This window comes from Pristiophorus japonicus, chromosome 5 (assembly GCF_044704955.1).
Source record: "Pristiophorus japonicus isolate sPriJap1 chromosome 5, sPriJap1.hap1, whole genome shotgun sequence".
Lineage (NCBI taxonomy): Eukaryota > Metazoa > Chordata > Chondrichthyes > Pristiophoridae > Pristiophorus > Pristiophorus japonicus.
The window spans coordinates 71,937,371-71,952,936 of NC_091981.1; the positions used below are offsets into that span (position 1 = coordinate 71,937,371).

General features: G+C 46.1%; 1 protein-coding gene across 1 annotated transcript in view; it reads right to left on the reverse strand.

The window, feature by feature from the left end:
* Positions 1-3,685: 3,685 nt before the first annotated feature.
* The window catches only part of elovl2 (ELOVL fatty acid elongase 2), a 185,823-nt gene continuing 173,942 nt past the window's right edge, over positions 3,686-15,566 (reverse strand). The window contains exons 6-7 of the mRNA XM_070880178.1: positions 5,716-5,850; positions 3,686-3,811 (exon numbers count right to left, since the gene is read on the reverse strand). Coding sequence (XP_070736279.1) covers positions 3,686-3,811; positions 5,716-5,850 — 261 coding nt within the window. The remainder of the gene's footprint in view (positions 3,812-5,715; positions 5,851-15,566) is intronic.

Genomic DNA, 15,566 nt, shown 5'->3' on the forward strand with positions numbered 1-15,566 from the left:
TGCCTATCAATTCATAATCCGCGCTTGATTCCTGGCCATCTGCAGACTCTTCATCGACACAGTGAGTCATATTTCTCTTACACATTCGCTGGAGGTGGCCCTTTGTGCTGCATCCTTTGCATACATAGTCTTTAAAGTGGCACTGGTGAGCCCTGTGATTCCCTCTGCAATGCCAGCAAGGTGCTACTCGACTAGCCCCCCCGGCGGACTCTGAGTTAAGGGACTCGTGGGCCTGTTCTCTCTTTCCTGAGAGGGTTCACGCTCTACAGTTCAAGTACAGCCTCTAAACGGCGCCACTCTGTGCACAGACCTGCCGGGTTTGAGTCCTGACAATGAGTCATCTGACGAGAGCCGCAGGTCGAGGTCATGAATGACTGGCTCACAGAGATGGCCTTCTGCAGTGTGACTGTATCCGCCGACAGTAGCTTATGAAGAAGGCCCTCATGGTCAATTCCAATGACAAAAATGTCCCGCAGTGCTTCGGTGAGGTGGTTGCCGAACTCGCACAGTGCCGCCAGCCTCCTGAGGTCTGCGGCGTATTTCGCAATTTCCTGGCCTTCGGGATGTCGGTGGGTATAGAACCAATGTCTGGCTGGAGGATGCTCTCCTTGGGCTTGAGTTGCTCATGGATCAGGGTTACAAGCTCCTTGTATGTCTTGGTCGTTGTCTTTGCTGGTGCCAGCAAGTCCCTGACGAGGCCATAGACAGTGGGCCTACAACTGGTTGGCATGATAGCTCTGCGCTTATCAGCCAGTGTGGCCGAGTCATCTCCTGCAAGGTCATTTGCTGTGAAGAAATATTTGAGCCTTTCCACAAAGGTGTCCCAATCATCACCATCGGCAAACTGCTGCAACCTACCAAGGGTAGCCATTTTTGCGTGAAAGTTCGTAATCTCATCGCCAATTGTTGTGTCCTTAGATGCTCTAGTAATGACGAGGCAATGTGTTGTACTTGAACTGTAATGACCTTAGTCCTTTATTTGTTAACTCCAAATTGAGGATCACACCTGGTGGCCTGCCTTTTATACTAGGCCAGGCACACCTGTACAGGTAACCTACAAGTCTCCCACTGCTGTGCCCTCTGGTGGCACACCTTATGATAGTACCAACAGTAGCCATGTAGGATACATGACAAAAAATACAGAAGCAAAAGCTTTTGTGTATTATATAATTGGTTGATTGAAGGTTTCCAGTTGATGTAAAACTGTTAATTATGTACAAGATGTATTTTATGGTCATTTGATTATCAATTGTTGACTATTTACCCTTTTCAAAGTAGAATATTAATTTTGGGGTATTTCACTCTTCCACCATTTCTTGATATCTGGTAATTTGCACTGCCATTTTGGGAAGCTTTATTATGTTGTTGATATTCAGAGTTTAACAATCTTCTTGAAGTTCTTCTTTTGATCTCTGGTAGTCCCTCCATTGGTATCTATGGTGAAGACCTGAAGAGAGGAACTGAAATATATTTTTGTTAATAGACATACATACTTTCCTCATCTCAGTTTTATTTGAGATGCACAATTTTAAGGTTTTTTTCCTTCAAAAACAGACGGAAAGGTCAGAAAAGAATTGCCCATCTATTAGATGTTGCAACCATATGCCTGATTCTAACCATTAGAAATGTTAAGTCCTTGTGCAGGCAAAATAACCTATGGCCAATTTCAGGAGAAAATGTTAAGTTCCTCCTTGATTCCTGAAGGTGATCATGCAAGTTCCAGGAGACCATGGTTTCCCATAACACCTCACTAGACATATTCCATGTGCATCAATTTCCTCAGGACTTTGCAGGATCAGAGATTATCGTCTTCATTGAGCTAATCTGAAGGTCCGCTACTTTACCTCTGATATATAGAAATATAGAAAATAGGTGCAGGAGTAGGCCATTCAGCCCTTCAAGCCTGCACCACCATTCAATAAGATCATGGCTGATCATTCACCTCAGTACCCCTTTTCTGCTTTCTCTCCAATCCCCTTGATCCCTTTAGCCGTAAGGGCCATATTTAACTCCCTCTTGAATATATCCAATGAAGTGGCATCAACAACTCTCTGCGGTAGGGAATTCCACAGGTTAACAACTCTCTGAGTGAAGAAGTTTTTCCTCATCTCAGTCCTAAATGGCTTAACCCTTATCCTTAGACTATGTTAGACTATGTCCCTTGGTTCTGGACTTCCCCAACATCAGGAACATTCTTCCTGCATCTAACCTGTTCAGTCCCGTCAGAATTTTATACGTTTCTATGAGATCCCCTCTCATCCTTCTAAACTCCAGTGAATACAGGCCCAGTCGATCCAGTATCTCCTCATATGTCAGTCTGGTGAACCTTCACTGCACTCCCTCAATAGCAAGATCGTCCTTCCTCAGATTAGGAGACCAAAACTGAATACAATATTCCAGGTGAGGCCTCACTAAGGCCCTGTACACCTGCAGTAAGACCTCCCTGCTCCTATACTCAAATCCCCTAGCTATGAAGGCCAACATACCATTTGCCTTCTTCACCGCCTGCTGTACCTGCATGCCGACTTTCAATGACTGATGTACCATGACACCCAGGTCTCGTTGCACCTCCCCTTTTCCTAATCTGCCGCCATTCAGATAATATTCTGCCTTTGTGTTTTTGCCACCAAAGTGGATAACCTCACATTTATCCACATTATACTGCATCTGCCACTCATTTGCCCACTCACCTAACCTGTCCAAGTCACCCTGTAGCCTTTTAGCATCCTCCTCACAGCTCACACTGCCACCCAGCTTAGTGTTGTTGTGTATCTGTAAAGCATGCACTACCATGTTCTGCCATCAGGGAGTGCATCCCCTGAAGCCCCAATAGGTCTATCTGTCAAAATATTGCCATCATAAAATGTATAACCTTCATATTCATTGCATCCCTTGGTCATCTATTCCACATGCATACCATCCTCTCTATGAAGAAGTTATATTTGACTCTTTATTCACATTTTGTATGCAAAGAATAGCTTACTTTTGTAGCAGTGCAGTCCCCAATGTCAGTGAATCAAGGGCTAAATTACAGATGTGTTGAAAGGTTTTATTAGACTTTTTTAAAAGGTTTATACAAACAGCTCAATCAGCCAGTAGAGTACAAAGTCTACATTTATCTTACAACAATTATCATACAAATAAAATGCAAATACATTTTAACTAGCAATTAGAAAGGTGGATCTTAAGACACGTGGAACAAAACTTAAAATTGGAAGAAGTTTAAATAAAATCTCAAATTTGAGTTATGGTGGAGCTCTACACTCTAGAAGTAAGGCAGTTTTGTAAACAAGTTTTACCTGTGAAAATGATCAAGCACATTTACTGAAATTTGGGTGAAATATAAGGCAATTATATTTGTTTGAAATTCTGTTCCAGGATAAGCTAAATTCCTCTAAGAATGTGGACTTCTAATCTAATGCAGAGTCCAGAAATTAAACAGTCATTAAAATTTGTAGGTCATATCTGATTAGTACAACATAACTTTTATTTCTATACTGATGTTTAAACATTAATTGAACTAACTATTAAGTATAAATTATGTTTTTAAAAACTCTTAGAATATACTATTAATCGGTCTTTGAAACTGAACTACAGACCTGAAAATTAGTGAAATCGTAATCTTTAAATCACAGATATAAATATAGTTTGCTAGTCGTACTTGGATGCTATGCTTGTGCTAAAGTTATTCATCTTTCTTCTTGGATACGCTGCCATTCATGGCCTTTGCATAGCCATTGTAATAACCATTATTTATCTCTTTCAGATTAGCAGTGGCCATGTCATCCCCTTGTGTTGTTTTTCTGTATGCCTGTAGACAAAGGAGGAGGGAAAGAAATGTAATTAAATTAGTTACTATATTTGATTTGTGCATGTTAAGTTTATCAATGACAAAATGCATTGACGAAACAGCTTTTAAAAATATATCTTAATTGTGACATTGAACTTTATGCTCTAAAATGATTGAAAACCACTTCTGAGTGATCAGCAAATAGGTTGTCTAGCACTTTTAGATTGTTTTACAGGATTGAATCCCTTGGTTCGTGTGACAACACTTATTCCATCCAACTGAAAGGTTTCCGCTCCTTTTGCTTTGTACGATCGTACCTTTTGTCATTTAATTACTCCTACCTTCCATCTAATCAGAGACCTTCTCTTGTCTTCTTTCCTCCCCTTCCATCCCCCTGCACATGCTTAAAACTTGTCACAGTTCTAACTTTTTCCAGTTCTGACAAAGAGTCATTGACCTGAAACGTTAACTCTGTTTCTCTCTCCACAGATACTGCCTGATCCGCTGAGTATTTCCAGCATTTTCTGGTTTTATTTCTGATTTCCAGTATCCGCAGTTATTTTGCTTTTGTTCCCAGAGTCATGGTGGTTTTAATTGAAGAGGGGTCCAATGGTGTAAAACATGAGTAAATCAATGCATCACAGTAATGAGCTGTAGGTTGCAGATTTTTTTCTTGCATGTTTGCTGAGGTACCATGCAAAGTTAGGGCATCCCCCAAACGAGGGTGGTGGTGGTGGCGGGGGCAGGGTGAAGAACAAATAATCTTTTTTGTGCAATATGTAGTAACTCAATATACTATTGTCAGAGACCTAGGACCAAGTATACATATATAATATGTTATATTCAAATCCCACTCCAGGTCTTGCGGAGATAATCTAGGCTGATACTTCAGTGCAATACTGGAAAAGCACTACATTATTTCAGATGGCATCTGTGGATGAGACATTACACAAAAGCACTGTCTGCCTGTTCCAGTGATGAGTTCTCCTGGTGTCCTAGCCAACATTTCTCCCTCATCCGACACCATCAAAAACAGATTAGCTGACCATATATCTCATTTCCTGTTTGTGGGACTTTGCTGTGGGAAATGAACTGCACATTTGCCTACATAACATCAGTGACTGCAATTCAAAAATAATTAATTGGCTGTGAAACATTTTGGGATGTCTTGAGTAGGTGAAGATGCTATATGTAATTTAAGGTTCATGTGGTTCCATGGAATAGTTTTGAATCATGACGCTGATAGCATCACGACGATATAGGGTCGGCTCAAAGGACAAGCTGGTCTTTTTCTGCCTGTGATTTTTGAATATTTGTTTGTATATCAATGCAAGTTCATTCTTCCTTTTGTTAGGTGTATCTATTTATATTTTATTTACTTGTATCTAGCAGTCCTTCGTATACATAGGATTGCACAACATAGATCTATATAATAGAAATGTGACTCTTTGCTGGACTAAACACTGCAATATTTTTGTTCCCCTTCTTCTCCTGAAGGTGTTGGATACAATTTCACATGTGCTGGGTGCCCTCTAGTAACTTCTCCATTCTTCATGTGGGCAACTAGCCAGTGCAGCTGAGGTTATTCAACTCAAACACCAATCCCTGGAAAGCAACTGTGAGTGGTTGATTTTCCCCACCGTCTACAAACATGGAGGCCTGGGGCCAATAGTAAGGCTTCCTTCCCATTGTAGTTGAGATCAGTTAATTCAGCACAGAATAGGATCAAAGCTGAGATATGCTAGTTTGTGTGGCTCCTTTAGATATTACACTTACGAGCTGAATCGGTGGGGAGTGTGGGAGTTATATTTTTCATAATAGAAATAAATGCTGAAATTTATATTTACCCTTCCACAGGCAACAACAGACATTCTTTTGGCAACAAAACTCTACCCAATGTTTGTGTGGGAGGCATTTTCTCTTACCTTCATATAAAAGTTTATAAACAGGATGACCAGTGTGGCCATGTAGGCTGACTGGAACATCAAGCAGCCGAGTGGGAATCCACATGGTTTTATGGCTGCACTGAGTGTGTGGATAATTGTGAGCACAAACTGTATCTGGAAGAAGAAGAAGCCAAATGACATTATGTAAATAAAGAAAAATAGAACATTGACATGGTGCTCACCGCGGACCTCAAAGAAAGCATCGGTTTAACCTCTCCTGACATTAATTTAGTGCTGACGTCAAGTCTAGAGGATCTCCAGTGTCCTTGAACAGTGATGTCATCAAGCTGGCTAAGCAGCCAATCACACTGAAGAATTCTCAGACAACAAACCAGGAAGTTAAAGCAACTGAATTTCCTTCACTTTTTAATCATTTTAGGGAGTGAACTAAAGATTGGGTCATACACATGGGGTTAAGGTAGAAGCTAAAGTGCCATAAACAAACTTAAAAAAAAATTATGATATTAAAAACCATGTAATTTAAAAAATGACATTCCACAAATATAAAATGAGTTTTTCAGCAAAGGAATGGATGTTCAGCAGTAATTATGAATCAGTACGCCATTAAAAGCTCATTTACACCACATTTAACAAGGTTTAAATTTTTCGGGGGCTTTCAAGAGAGATATTACAGGGTAAAAGCTTAAGTTCTCGTCAGTTCGGTGATTTCTGAAAGATCGCCTGCTGTTCAACAGCAGAGAAGTGTAGAATCACTGACAGCAATTTCTGGATTTCCGTGTTTATCTGTGCAGGCGTCAGCTCCAGAAGTTGCTGTCAGTTTCAGAGAATTCATGATGATGAACGCTGACAGTTTTGCCATCATTACCACCGCAAAATCTGGGCCATTGTGAACATAAACAGGACCTTTATCTGTCTTTTTTCAATACAGAACTATGTAAAGACTTTATAAAATTCACTGGCATGTAGGGGGTGGTGTGGTGGTCAGGTTCACCTCTGACCTTCTGAGAGGTTTGAATTGCTTCCACTTCTTGGGTTCTAGACTCTGGATTTATTTGGGGGATGTGATAAAGTGTAAGAGACAACTGGTTTGGTGCAAAAGGACATTGGTTTTTATTAAAGACAAGAAAATTACAATATCAAACATATAATTACTTCAATAAAGAACAGTACATCACACATTCAAAGGGGTTGCAGTGAATAATACATCTCCCAATACCTAACACTGACTAGATTAGACTCCAGAGCAAACAGGGACTATGCTTACAAATCCTTTGTGGTCAGTTAGCGGCAGTTCACGATTTCGGGGTTCGTTAGATTCTGTAGGTTCTGCTTGCCGTACCCCGAATGTTGGAGAAGACTTCTTACTGTGCAATCTTCAGTTGGGTGGTGTCCGCTGATGTGGTCGGGCGCGTTTTGGACTTATGGGGTAAGTACATGTTTTCTTTCATTAGAAATAGGTTTCAAAGTCTTTTTGGATAATGTTTTCACCTGTTGGTAGTCAGGCCTAGGTTGTAGAGTGGAAACTTTCGATTCTTCGGTTTCTTCCTTGTTGAGTTTTGTTTCGAAGTTGGTCGATCGCGATGCTTTTGGTGTTACCACGTTGGCTGTGGTCGGTTGCTGCCGCGATGGTGATGCTCTTCCTTCCTTTTCGATAGCAGGACATTGAGGCTGGTGAAGCTAGTTAAAGAAACAAACTGCTGCGGTGGTCTCTCTCCCTTCTTGATGCTCTATGATGCTAGGCTGCTGTGTGCATACCTTCTGCTAAGCAAGCATGTCTTTTGTTAAAGCAGAGACCAGTTACACCTTTGGAGCTGTTCTAATCTTTGCGCCAAATCAGCCCGATTCTTTGTTTAATTTTGGCGGGCTTGATATTTCTTCGTCATATTTTGGCGGGCTGATTAAATGTTAACCTGTCTCGGATGTGTCGATCTTTTAAATCTGTTTCTTGATGGAAATATTAGCTTTGATATTTGCAGTGTCTGTCTGTGCTTGGGGCTTTCATGCAGGCTGGATGTGCCATTGTTATTATGTATATGCTGGATTGGTTTCTTGCTCAGGGTGATGGCTGGCTATCTCTGGATTAATTGTTGCTATGTTAATGTCTCCTGGAGAGAAGGGTTATCGAGTATACACAATTCTGCCGGACAATTTGTTTTAGCTTCAATACCCAGACAGTTTCAATACTCAAAAATGGTTTCTTTGAAGGATAGTTATCCTTTAGTTCTTTAGCCCTGCCCACACAAACTCAATCTGCTTTGTAAAATCACAAATTCGATTAAAGTTCGTAGTTTCTTCCATGTGCATTTTAGGATCTCATACTTTCTGGTAGAGAGTTCCAAATTAAATTTCCTTTCCAATTAGTCCAAAAACTGGGGGGGGGGGGTTCCCACAAATTTTGCAACCCTTCAGTCCCCCCTGTGACAATCTACACACTTGAGTGTCATGCTAGGTGAGCAAAATTCCTGATCTCCCAAGAGTCAATCTTTCCCGAGAGGCAAATACAGTCATTACAATTCTGTTACAGCATAGAGGGGAGCCCGACACTCTTCCATTACTCTGTCTTTACAGGGAAAATAAAGGTACATAGCCAAATACATTTTTAAGTAACATTCTTACAATACTCGATCTCTGTATTTGTACAGCAGGTAAAAATTAAAACAAATTAAAAATGGTAGTCTGGTGTTATCCCTCCCTGCGTGATTCCCAAGTTCGGCCAAGGGGCGTACAGCACCCTTTGGTGCCTGACCTGACGGCCTCTGCGTTTCACTCGGCAAGTGAGACACCGTAAGTAAAGAATAATCGCGAGTTGACAGACAACCAAAACGTGGGAAGCTATTCTGATCCCGGCTGGAACTTCTATATTTCTGAAAATGTCCCAGCAAGGCTCTCTAGAATCTTTCTCCCTATCTCGATTGTTTTCTGTTCTAGAGTATAGAAGTGTTTTTGTGAGATTACCACAGCTTCTAGTAGAGCGATAAGATGTTCAGGTAGAGGGGAAATTTCATAGCCAAAATGTACAACATAATCCTGCAGGTTTGTGATGTTTTCTCTCACAGTGAGGTGAACAGTGGAGGGTTCAGGGATGGGGACAATCCGTTCCTGGGCCACTTGAACTGATGCCTCAGGTTTAAAGCAAAAACTGCTGTCACTCACCAGACACCAGAAGTGTCCATGCTGGTAGTGGGGCGCACTGGTGGTGACACAATATGTCCCACCCCCTGTGTATGCTACCTGTGGAGGGACGTGGTCTTGTGCCATTACCTCCATGGTGCAGTTAATGGGCTGTGCTCCAGCAGCTTTAAACCCACACTGTGACTTAGAATGGGCACTCAAGTACTGGGGACACAGTATTACGTGTGCACCCGGGCTCCGGCACCCGGAGAGGACAGTACCCATTACAGCGTGCTCCCACTTTATGACATAGGGTGGGACCGCTGTGAAACGAATATGTGCACCTCCCTGAATTACTCCAATGTTTTCCAACCTGTATGCCGGTGCGGGTCGGGCTGTCCCACCCATGACCAGCATCCTTCGTACTATCCCCATAATGGTGTGGTTAGATCTCCCACAATCTACTAGGACAGGGTAGGCTTCAAAAGCTAGGCCGAGCTGGCACGGGCTTAGTGAATTACTGTACGGGTGGAGGGCTGCGAGGTGCTTGTTACTGATCCAGGAGGGGACTAAACCTTGTTTTAAATCTTCCAGGTTGTTGCGGCCCTCACCCAACAACCATGCCCCATACAACACGCACACCTCGTTCTGTGCAGCCTGGTCAGAAGCATTTCTATCCTCCCATATGAGGAGTGCATTCAATGTCTGTGCATGTTTTTCCAGCTCAGCCACAATCTCCTTTAAATGGACCGTCATAGCCTGGTCCTTGTGTAGCTCTGAGCCCACTACTGTGTTTTCCTCTTTCAGGATCTTTCTCAGTTGGTTCTTTCGATATTTATCTGTGTTTGCAGTTCTATATCGTCCAGGCTATTTATCACAGAGGACCCTGTATTATATGCAGTAAAAATGCCGTTCAAGTTCCCCTTCTAGGTCTCCCCGTGCCCTTGATGTCCCTAGCATATAGGGTGTATAAATCTGCTTTGTCTACATTCCCAAAGTCTAACTCGTAAAATTTCTTGAACATTTCTCTGAGTAGGGCCTGGTATAGCAGCTCTGTTTCCTTCGGGCACCATGCAGGTAAGTGTACCTCGGTAAGGTTTAAAATAACTGAAGCTACTGCATAGTGTACCCCTGGTATAACACTTTTTCGGTCGGTACCAATACTAATCCATTCCCTAGTCCCTTGGTGGTGGTAGGACACCTTTCTATTATTGTTTGTATTGGTGGGGTTGTGGACAGGGTTTTCTTAATGTGTGCTCTAATTTCGGTGGCGTTAATTGGGAGAGGGGAGTGTGGGACCGCACACCCGTGTAGGCTGGAATCCCACCCCATCCCTTCCCCCTCATCTTGCTATTGCCTGGCGAAGGCGATCGATATGCCTGTGGGACAGATCTCCTCTGACCCCCACATGCAAATGTAAATTCCCTGTCCCACCACTTGTTCCAACACACTTTCACCCCTCCCCGTGTCCCCGTGATGGTACGGTACGTGTCATTACCGAGTCTTTCCAGTCAGATTCTTGGTCCCCCGAGTCTTGCTCAGCTTCCTGAGCCACCACCATCTACCCAGGGGAATCTGTCCTCTCCAAGTCAAACAGACACATTTTCGCGCAGCAATGACCCATATCCTGGGGCATGGAACGGATGCCTCCCCATAGGTAAACCCTTCCTGGCTGGAGTAGTGAGTGGAATTAGACCTCAGCCACCCTGGCCACCTCCCTTCGTGGGCATAAACGGTGAGCTCTTTCACGCCCGCTGTGCCACCCCCGGCGTTTACGATCGGTGCTCTCTCTTCTGAGCACCCATAAATGAAGGATTCTTCCATGTCTCCTCGGCCGCCATTGCTCATCCTTATCAGGGCGAGCAGGAACAGGACCCTTCTCATGTTGTTCTCCTTCCTGTCGGGGCACATAAAACAGATTGTCCAGCCCTGAGAAAACTCTCTGGCTTGACAAAAGGTGATCGAGTTCCAATTTGGGCTCATTTCTTCTCAGACACATATAAGTCTTTAATCGACTGATTGTCTTATCCAGTTCCCGTGGGAACTGATATCTGTTTTTAACTTTAATCATTGCCATTTTACTCTCAACGTTCTTGCAGTGCTTCTTTTACTGCCTACAAGGTGAGGTCTTTTCCTTTCCCCAATAATTAGTGCATATATCACTATCATTACACTACGCTAGATCCTTACTAAACACACTTTAACTCATATCGTGCTATTTCAGTGCATCTGCCACCCGTCTCCAGGTGGCCAGGTTAATTCCCATCCTTCTCCTTTCTTCTCTGGCCTCTGGATTTCCAGTGGGGCCGGTAGTGTGTCGGCCTGTACCGCAGGACACGGAGTGTCCTGACTGGAGGTGGATCTGAGTCCCACACTATTGGGGGAACGTCCTCTCCAGTGCTGCAGCACACCGCTCCTTTGAGGGTGGTTGCCCGGTTAATTTCATCACCTGGCGGTTCTGCCTGGTCGAAGGCTGTGGGCTGGGGACTCCCAATTGGTGGCTGGTCCACCACTGCCTCTTCCGGGGATCCCCCGTCGCCCGAGGCTACCGGCTGGGGGGTCCCTGCTTGCAGGCTGGTCCCTGATCTTAGGTACCCCTTTGCGGCTGGTCCCTCTCCGTGGGCTGAATCACTTAAATTGGGGCGCTGGTGACCATCGAGCCTTAGGCCGTGGTGTGCGGAGAGTCCTTCTCAAGGCTCTGGCTACTGGGCGTGCGTCCGAGTCCCAAATGATTGGGGGGATAGCCCCTCCAGTAACACAATCCACTGCCCCTCTAGGTGCAGTCTGTGGATCTACCACGTCCCCTGTGGGATTTCCACAGTCGGGGGCTATTGGCTGAGGATCCCTGTCTTTAGCACGGTTCCCTGTTTCTGGCTATCCTTTACGCTTAGCTGCTATCCTGGGGTTGAAAAGTTTGCACTGGTTTATGTGGAACCACTTTGTATGGTGGGGCATTTTCACAGCACAGATCATGGAGCTTGCCTTGTCGACAATGTGGTACAGTCCCATGTACAGTGCCTCAAAAACTCCTACTCGAGCGTAGTTCCTTACCATGACCTGGTCCCCTACCTCTCTTTTGTGGTGTTTGTGGGGCTCTAGCAGCATTCGGATGCTCCGATGCTGTTTTCCCATGTTGTTAGCAGCCTGCTAGTGAATCTGTTTAAGGTGTTCAAACAGGTTCCTGACAAAGCTGTCCTGGCTCACTTCCCTAAGCTGACCTTCTGTGAGTACCAGAGCTATTACATGGGTGGGGGTTCGCATGGCTCTGCCGGTCATGAGCTCGTACGGGGAGTACCCGTGCTATTTGACTGGCTGGCCCGGATCCCCATGAGGACCAGTGTAGGACCTCTACCCACCTTTTGGGTGAGTCCCCTGTCTCTTTATGCAACCTTTCCTTTACAGTGTGGTTTAAACGTTCCACAGGCCCGGATGACTGTGGGTTGTGGGCGACATGCCATTTCCCTTTGATGCCGAGCACCTTAAGGGTCTCCTGCATCACCTGCCCGGTGAAGTGACTCCCTTGGTCGGACTCCACGTATTATGGTAGTCCCCATCGGGAGGACACCTCCCTGACCAGGATCCTAGCTGTTCCTAAAGCGGCAGCTGTTCGGCATGGGAAGGCTTCCAACCATTTGGTGAACACGTCCACCAATACTAGGCAGTACTTGTAGCCTCCCTGGGCAGTGGGGGTAGGGGCTCGATGTAGTCGATCAGGATCGACTGCCAGGGTCCCTCTACCCTCCTGATATGTCCCATAGACAGCTTTCTTTTCTGGGGGGTCAGGATTGTTGGCAGCACACACCAGACAGCTGGCGCAGAACTTGCGGAAATCTTCCGAGTCCCGGCCACCACCCTGCCTGTTCCACCTGTTGCCAGGTGGTCTCAAGTCCGGGGAGTCCTACTCCTGGACCCTCGTGGGCCAGCTGGAGGAATTCTCTCCGGTGCTGTTGTGGTATTACCTATTGCTCCCCCCTGAACAGCATGCCTTCTTTAATGGCAATTAATACGGTGCCGTACGGGCCGTCTACCCTTTCCCCTTTAGCTAGCATGTTCAGGACAGTTTTGAGGACAAGGTCTTGGGTCTGAACCATTTTCAGGTCCGGGGGTAATGTTACCCCTGCCCTTCCTGTCGTCTCAATCCTGCCCCTGACTGCTGCGATGGGGCCTGGGTTGTACAGATCCCAGAGCTTGCCCATGCGTGGACCCTGCTTGGCCAACATGTCAGCCTGCTGGTTTCTCTCGCTACGAGGTTCAGTTGTGGAATGTGCCTTCATTTTATGTATATAGACCTTTCCTTCCTCCCCTACGGCTGTCATGATCTTTTCGAGTAAAGGCTTAATTGCCAGGGGTCTCCCGTCTGCAGATGTGTATCCACGACGGGACCAGATAGTCAGGTACTCCATACACGAATTGCATGTGAACATACTGTCCGAGCAAATCGTGTATGGGGTAGGGAATTCTTCGAGGTGTGTGACCACGTACACCACCGCTGACAGTTCAACATGCTGGGCACTCATAGTACTGGGGAGTTTAATCGCCAGGGCAATGCCTGGCTCGGGGTCATAAACTCCACAGCCTGTGAGTCGTTTGCCTGCAGATACTGTGCTTGAGCTGTCCAATAGATCTCTCGGCCTGTGGGGTGTAACCCCTACCGAAAGCCTATGTTAATTTTCCACTTCTACGGAACATCGGTGGACTATCCCTGGATAGATCATGTTGGCTGCGAGCCTTGGCTCGCAGAGACCCTTTACCCTGAGAGAGAATTAGAGTCCTGGCATTGCTCACAGTCCCGTCCTTAATTCTCCCGTCCAGGAGCATTTGGGTGGGCGTATGGTGGGTAAGGAGTGTGATAGGGGACCCCCCTGTGAAGATCAGTGATCTTTTCACAGCCCAGTGAGTGGCTAGGAGGTGCCGCTCACAGTTGGACTATCCCTTCTCCACGTCCGTGAGTATCCTGGAGGAGTAGACCACTGGACTCATCCGGCCATACCGCTCTTGTAGCAGTACTGCGCTCAGGCTGTCCCCACTGGCTGCTAACTCCAGGAAGAACTCTTTACCCCCATCAATAGCCCCTAGGGCTGGTGCAGTCTGCAGGTCTTTCTTGAGTTGGATAAATGCTGCCTCGCAACCTTCGTCTCAATCCCACTCCACTCCCTTGTGTAGGAGTCGGAGCAGAGGGGCTGCTGTGGCTGCATAATCCTCAATGAAATCTCTGCAGTACCTGGTTAGCCCTAGAAAAGATCTTATTCCAGTTACTGTGTTGGGGGCTGGTAACTTCTGTACTGCTTCCCTTTTAGCTTTGTCAATGGCTCTTTTCCCAGTCCCAGGAATTTTATTTCCTTCTGGCCGATCTGTGCCTTCCTGGGGTTTACTTTAAACCCTTCTTCTTTCAGCAGCTCCAGCAGTTCAGCCAGCAGTGGGCCATGCTCCTCCCCCTCATTGGTGAACAGGAGCAGATCATCCACATACTGTACCAGCTGCTGGGGTCTGCTAAAGCTCTTTAAACAGTTGCCCATACACTGATGGAAAATACTGGGGCTGTTGTGGAAGCCCTGAGGGAGGCAGTTCCAAGTGTATTGCTGTCCTTTAAAGGTAAAAGCAAACTTGTACTGATCTTCCCTTCTTAAAAGTATGGACCAGAACCCGTTGGAAATATCCAGCACCGTGAAGGTGGTCGCGGAGGCTGGGATACTTCCAATGAGGTCGGCGACAGCAGCAACCGTGGGTGCAAAGGTGGGGATATTGCGGTTGAGTACTCGATAGTCCACTGTGGCTCTCCGGGAGTTGTCCGGTTTCTTAACTGGCCACAATGGAGAGTTCCCAGGGGTAGCTATTGGTCTCAATACCCCCTGTTTAACCAAAGAACCAAAGGCTGATTCCATGTCTGCCTCCGCCTTCCTGGGGAAGTTATACTGTTTCTGTGGTCGGGTCATGGGGTCCCCATCTACGCTAACCTCGACCCCGTTTATTCTCCCACAGCCGTGTTTGTGAGTGGCAAAAGCTGCAAGGTTTACCCTCACATACTCTTGGTACTCCATCGGAGTGTTAATGGCCAGTGATTCAGTAACCCTCCTTTGGCTTCATGGTGCACACCGTCCCTTTTCCCAGTTTTTCTGGGATAAATACCACCTCACTCTCCTGTCCCGTACATACTGGCCCCCAAAGACAGTGGTTTCTTAAATCCACTAGGATCCTGTGGCCTAGAATCAAGTCAGCCCCCAGGATCCCTCTCCCTTCCTGTTCCCACTTCACCAGGACACAAGTCCACTTGGTGTGGAGTGTTCCTAAATGAATAGAGAGCGGAACGGAGAATGAGCCAACCTGCTCAGCGCCTGTGAAACCCACCAAGCTGCAGGGGACCCCACTAGACAGAGGTGAGGCGGCGGGGTTAGCTGCATAGACGAGGGTGCTTGATGCAGCGGTATCTCGCAGATAAGTCCCTTTCACCTTTTCCACTTCCATCTGAACGGCCGGTCTCCCCCACGCAGTGTACTCGAGGGAACACAGGTGAACAGGCTGAGCCTGTCCTAGTCACTGTTTTGGATGGGATGGGGCAGATGGGATTTCGGTACCGGTGGCGGCGGTTACCCTCCCAGGGCCATCCAGCATTGCTCGGAGCGCAGTCATGAATGTGTCAAACGTGTGGAGAGGGACTGGCTTCTCGGTCTCAGTCGTTCGGGCAAGGGTTGGAGAATTATTCCCTGCGCTACTCTTCCATGGGTTTCTACAATCCTTTCTCCAGTGCCCACTCTTTCCGC